Source organism: Sceloporus occidentalis, unplaced genomic scaffold, assembly GCF_023333645.1.
Source record: "Sceloporus occidentalis isolate IW3139 unplaced genomic scaffold, rSceOcc1.0.p SCAF_14, whole genome shotgun sequence".
NCBI classification, from domain to species: domain Eukaryota; kingdom Metazoa; phylum Chordata; class Lepidosauria; order Squamata; family Phrynosomatidae; genus Sceloporus; species Sceloporus occidentalis.
The window spans coordinates 5,070,745-5,076,386 of record NW_028316994.1 but is presented as its reverse complement, the minus strand read 5'-3'; the positions used below and the strand labels follow the sequence as shown (position 1 = coordinate 5,076,386).

General features: G+C 43.2%; 1 protein-coding gene and 1 long non-coding RNA gene across 2 annotated transcripts in view; one reads left to right on the top strand and one right to left on the bottom strand.

Annotated features, from left to right (window-relative positions):
• Positions 1–1,341: 1,341 nt before the first annotated feature.
• Positions 1,342–4,869, top strand: LOC149303642 (uncharacterized). Its single transcript, XR_016271950.1, has 2 exons — positions 1,342–1,506; positions 4,820–4,869. It is a non-coding gene; the product is annotated as an uncharacterized LOC149303642 (long non-coding RNA).
• The window catches only part of PLEKHA4 (pleckstrin homology domain containing A4), a 37,944-nt gene continuing 33,756 nt past the window's right edge, over positions 1,455–5,642 (bottom strand). Inside the window, exon 20 of the mRNA XM_089479909.1 lies at positions 1,455–5,389. Within this exon, the coding sequence (XP_089336035.1) occupies positions 4,785–5,389 (605 nt within the window). The 3' untranslated portion in view covers positions 1,455–4,784. The remainder of the gene's footprint in view (positions 5,390–5,642) is intronic.

Sequence of the window (5,642 nt, the reverse complement as noted above, 5' to 3'; positions counted from 1 at the left end):
GCAGCAGCAGCAGCATGTGGTTTCCCTCCCACTGCGCATGCGCGTTTCTCGCGCGGGGCACTCTGGGAAATGTAGTCCAGGGTTTCATGGGAGAATGAAAAAAATGTTAAAATTAAGGTTGAGCCTCCCTCTCTTATTATCCCAAATGCTTGGTACCAGAAGTGTTTTAGATTTTGGATTTATTTATTTATACAACTATACACACACATACATACATACATACATACATATATGGTATATAAATGTGTGTGTGTGTGTGTGTGTGTGTGTGTGTGTGATATACCTACAAAAGTTAAGTGTGGGATTTGTAGTTTGTGAGGCATTTAACCATCTCTCTCAGAGAGCTCTGGTGCCACCACAAACTACACAAATCCCAGGATTCCATAGTATTAAACTGTGACAGCTAAAGTGTCAGCCTGGATTATTTCTGGAGTGTGGATGCGGCCTACATTTCCTATAGCCTGAAACGTTCACCCCAGGGCTGTATCTTCCCTGCACAACACCACTTGAGCCGCCAAGGCTTAATGCTGTGGAATTCTGGGAATTGTAGTTTTGTGAGATATTTAGCCTTCTCTGTCAGAAAGGTCTGGTTCCACAATAAACTACAATTCCCAGAATCGCGCTGAATCACAGCAGTTAAAATGGTGTCAACCTGGATTATTTCTGCAGTGCGGACACAGCCCTAGACAAGTTGAAAACTGAAATAGTCAAAAGGGTTCCCATATTTTCCTTCAAAGAGTGAGCAGAAGAGAGACTGCAGTCGAGAAATCAGAAGAAAACTAGAGTCCAAAACACATAATCCAGTTTGAGACCGCTTTACCTGCCCTGGCTCAATGCTAGGGAATTCTGGGATCTGTAGTTTGGCGAGACATTGTCAGAGCGCTCTGGTGCCACAATAAACTATAGTTCCCAGGATTCCCTAGCACTGAGGCAGGGCAGTTAAAGCAGTCTCAAACTGGGTTATTTCTGCAGTGTGTTTTGGACCTAAGATTGGAGAGGGCAACTATGAAGGAACTGGACAATATCATAAACCAGGGTTCAATTCCCAGCTTTATCTCTAGAGATTGTAGTCCAAAACATCTGAAGGGAATTTAACTGAAAAATCCTGTTGACTGATGACTGGAGAGATGTAGTCTCATAGTCTGCAGCCATAAAGCTCTTTGGATGGCTTTGGGACATTCTCTCTCAGCCGCAGCCTACCTCACAGGGTTGGTGTGAATAGCGAAGGCAAGAAAGTAAGAAAAGATTACGGCACACTGCTCCGAGTTCTTTGGAGAAAAGCTGAAATATTAAGTGCAAAGAAATGGAAGCCTTACCATTGCTCTTTTCCTCTCGTTTAGAAGAAAGTCTTTGAAGTACAAAGCATAATTGTGATCAAAGGAACACAAAGAAAAGCATGGACAAATAAGCCAGGGCTCTGAAATAAAAAGGCCAAGACTCGTGGGATGTGTCATGTTAAACATTTATTGAATATACAAATTGGATTTGCTCACACATGAGAAGATGGTAAGCAGCTAGTGTTAAAAAGACAAGGGGAGATTGCAGCAGTTACTTCCTTAGGTGGGAACAAGTACCTATCCAGGGAATCTCCCTTTCCTCCTCCCACTATTGACCCCCATATTAAGAAATATTTACCTTTGCAGGGCAGGGGGCAGCTATTCCAACAGCACCGCCTCATTCATTCTGTATCACTTGGGGGTCTCTTGAATTTTTTTGATTTGGGCAGAGGTCTTGTGAAGGGGGATTTCCCAGTCCTGATTTGGGGGCAGTTTGCTAAATCTCAACTCCAATTTCCCATTGAGGACTGTAATGAGATTCCTTTGTATTCCTTTGCAGAGCTAAGGGTTGCAGAAAACAAAGATGCAATTGGAGATGGGCACCTTGGCAGAGCAGTGGAGCCATTTTTCCACATCTGGGCTGAAACTGCCCCATTAACTCGCTGCATTCCCACTATGATTTAAAGCAAATTGCTGATCGGGTTATATGACCGTCATTCCCATTTGAAACCGGTTCCGATCCTACTGTGATTGGTTTCAATTGCGATGAAGTGAGGCAAACGTAAAAAACCCACTCTTTCCCCATGATCCCCATGACCTTCCACCATCACCTCACCCGATTCTCTCTCCTACCACCTCCTTCCTTCCTTCCTTCTTTTTAGCTGTTCTTCTGTGCCTAAGGATATGTCCGTGCCTGGCAATCTGCGTGTGTATGTGTGTACCTTCAAATCACCTGTTGACTTATGGCAACTCTATGAATTTCATAGGGTCTTCTTAAGCAAGGAATTACTCAGAGGTGTTTTGCCAATTCCTCCCTTTGAAATATACCCTACAGCACCTGGTATTTGTTGGTGGTCTCTCATTCAAATGCATACCAGGGCTGGCCCTGTTAAACTTCCATGATCAGACAGAATCTGGTGTTGAGGCAGGCGTTGGCAACCTGTACAAGCTCACAAATGGTTTGCTTAATCCACACTCCATCTTTTTGTCCTGCTCTGTTCAATGATCCAGTTCCAAGTTTTAAGGGCATCGGAGTTGGAACATCCTTTTTTGCAAGGACTAAACTATAGCAGACACCTCTCTTGCTTGTCGGGACAGGCATCCCATAATCATCTTTCTCAGCACAGCCAATGCCTAAAACATTCCTCCTCCTAGATCAAATATTTGTTTTCTTCCCACCATCACCCTCAATTGTATGCTCAGTGCCAGCTCACCCATCCCAATAACAGACGTCTTTGTCTTTTCTTTCTTTTCCTGCCATTATACAATTTTGAGTTACTACTGAGCTGCCTGGAAGCAGAGGTCAAACTGCTTTTTTTCAGGGTACCCATACTTAGCAAACTGCTAGACGCGTTTTTAAAAAGTTACCTGGTCCATTCAATAGTCGAGCAATCTGAAAAGACTAAAAATGTATCAAAGGGACTGAGAGGCCAAGCAAAGCCATGCCAAGGCAAGCAGGAAAAGATATCAATATAGGCATGCCCTAAAATGCTGAGCAAGCCTCTGTACCAGACTTATGACCGTGCCTAGATGTCTAGCATGCATAACCCCTCCTCTCAAATTTACTGTCCTTGCCTTTCTTATCAAAGCTGCAAAATGTTATGCAAAGCCTTTTTGGTAGCCACTTCTCTGATCTTTTGTAGAGATTACCAGTTGCCTCCAGAAAAATCTTTGTAAATTGGGAAACACCTAGTTCTTGCTGTAGTTGCTTCATGCCCTCAGGGTAAAGTACTAACATAAACTGTGTGAATTTATGGGCAAATAACTTCTGCAGATCTGTCAACAAAGCACAAAACATCATACTGCAGCCGTACCATGTGCCTCAAAAGAAAATAAGCATGTATGAATGTTAAAACAGACATCTGCAGAGGCAAGCAGATGTGAATGCATGTTCCTCTCCTTGTGTATGAGCTTCCCAACAATAGGAGTTTATCACATGGGAGGCTAAGTGCCCAAATCCCATGCAGAAATGGGATTTAAATCCCGGAAAAATCCTGCTGCGGGATCTTTTTTTGAACACATCAGGGGGGGCACTGAGTGTTAATTTGACATTAACCCACACGTGAAGTGGACAAAATCGGCCACTTTTTACTTTCAGGAAAATATCTACAGTAAAAAGCAGTCAATTTTGTCCACTTTCTGCATGGGTTAATGCCAGATTAATGCTCAGTGTCCCCAGTGTTGTCTGAAAACAATCCCGCTTTTGAGGGATTTGTCCACTTTCTGTGCAGGATGTCCCCCGATGTCATCTGAAAAAGATCCTGCTTTTGCGGGATTTTCCCAATTTAAATCCCATTTCTGCATGGGATAAACTCCATAAAGAAAGCATCTGTTAGCGTGGATGCCTTCCCTTTTAGGAAAATGAGCTAAATATTTATCCTGTGTATAGAATGTTAGATTAATACCTGTTTCCCAAATTCATTATGTTACCCTAAACAAGCCTGTTGACCTCAAGCTCAGTTTCCCTCACTCAGAAAGCATTGAGTTTCTGGGTATGCAGAGTTCTGAATATAGATTTCCCAATTGTGGGCCAACATGAGAATTGTCATGTATTCCTGGACATGGAACTAACAATTACACTTGTCCCTCCATATTTGCTAGGGTTAGGAGCAGAAAAACCCCATGAACATGGAAAAACCGCAAATAACAAAAACACCATGTTTTTTACCTCAGAGGACACCTCTCTAGGAATCTCTAGGTCCTCCAGGGCAACTCTGTGGCCAACGTCCGACAGACACTGACCATAGAACCGCCCTGGAGGAACTACAAAGGCCTAGTGGAGTGTTCTCTCTAGGAATCTCTAGGTCTTTCAGTGCAACTTTTAGTTAAATTTGACCACAGAGTTGCACTGGAGGACCCAGATACAGAAAACATATTAATCAAATCCGCAAATATGGAAGGATGAGTGTAATCAGCTTGCTCCCAAGGCTATTGGAATGAAGACTCAGCATAAAGCACTATGCCTAGTAAAACAAGCTTAGTGTGACGCAGATGGGATAGCTCATATACTTCATATGCTTTTATAACCAAATAAGCATATTCTTGGATTGGAAACTTGCATTTAAGAGTGCTTCTCTGCTGTGCTTCTGCAAGTCAGACCCCTGGGATTTAAGACAAGGATTTTAAAGCAAGGTTACAAAATGGGGAATAGTACCTACTGTTAGGAGTGCTACACAAAGGGATGAACATGGAAGCAGACAATCTGAGACTGCTAGCTCTATGGCCCTTTACCTATTTCTTCAACACACTGCAGGACTTATATTTTTTATATTTCTCTACAAATATGAATTAAAAACTGGATTTCACCAATGTGACCTTGACAGGCTGGGCAGCCTCTCCAAGATACGTCACAACGTGGTGGGACTCGTCCTCACCTCTCCATCTGAGGCACCTGCCATTGGCTTGGGCCTGGCTACCCACAAGACTTCGCTCAGATGCCCACACTTCATAATCCCATAATGGAGGTGCAACCCAGTTGGCTGTTCTGGAAAGCGACAAGTTCCAATTGACAGACTGAGGCAAAGGTGCCACCTGGTGAGGAATATGGATCAGAGGTGGCTTCTCATTGTTTGATTCTAGCAGGCGAGGCATCAACTGTGTAGTCTTGGGCTTTGAGGACAATTGGTTGTCTTCCTCAGGGCAAGGCAATGACCAAACAGAAGCTTCTGAGGCACACAGCGCTTGATTGACTGTTTGGGATGAAGATGGTGCCTGGTTTGCTGGGCTAGAGTAACCACTACCACTTAGGTTTCGAGAGGATCTTTGGTCATGCTCAGATATCTTACTACTGGACTCTGAGTCTTTGGAGGTGGCATCACTGGGGAGGTGCTGATGGTGCAGGCTATCGTGGGCTGCAGAGATGTCTTCTAAGGAGGAACGAGAGCTGGTCCTTCCTGGTAGGAAAACAAAATTACAAAATATCCATCCATCATCTGGTCACTTGAGTTCTGTAGGCAGCAAATAAAATAAACTGACATGGATATTATTATTGCAAATGTTCTTGCATTCAATGACACCTCAAGACATCCTGCCAAGAAAATGGTGAACAGCTCTACAATTCTTTGCACTTAGTGACTTTTTTTGCATCAAAAATTAGTTTACACAAAACAGTGTGATTCTTGTGCAAAAATCATATGCAAAAGATAC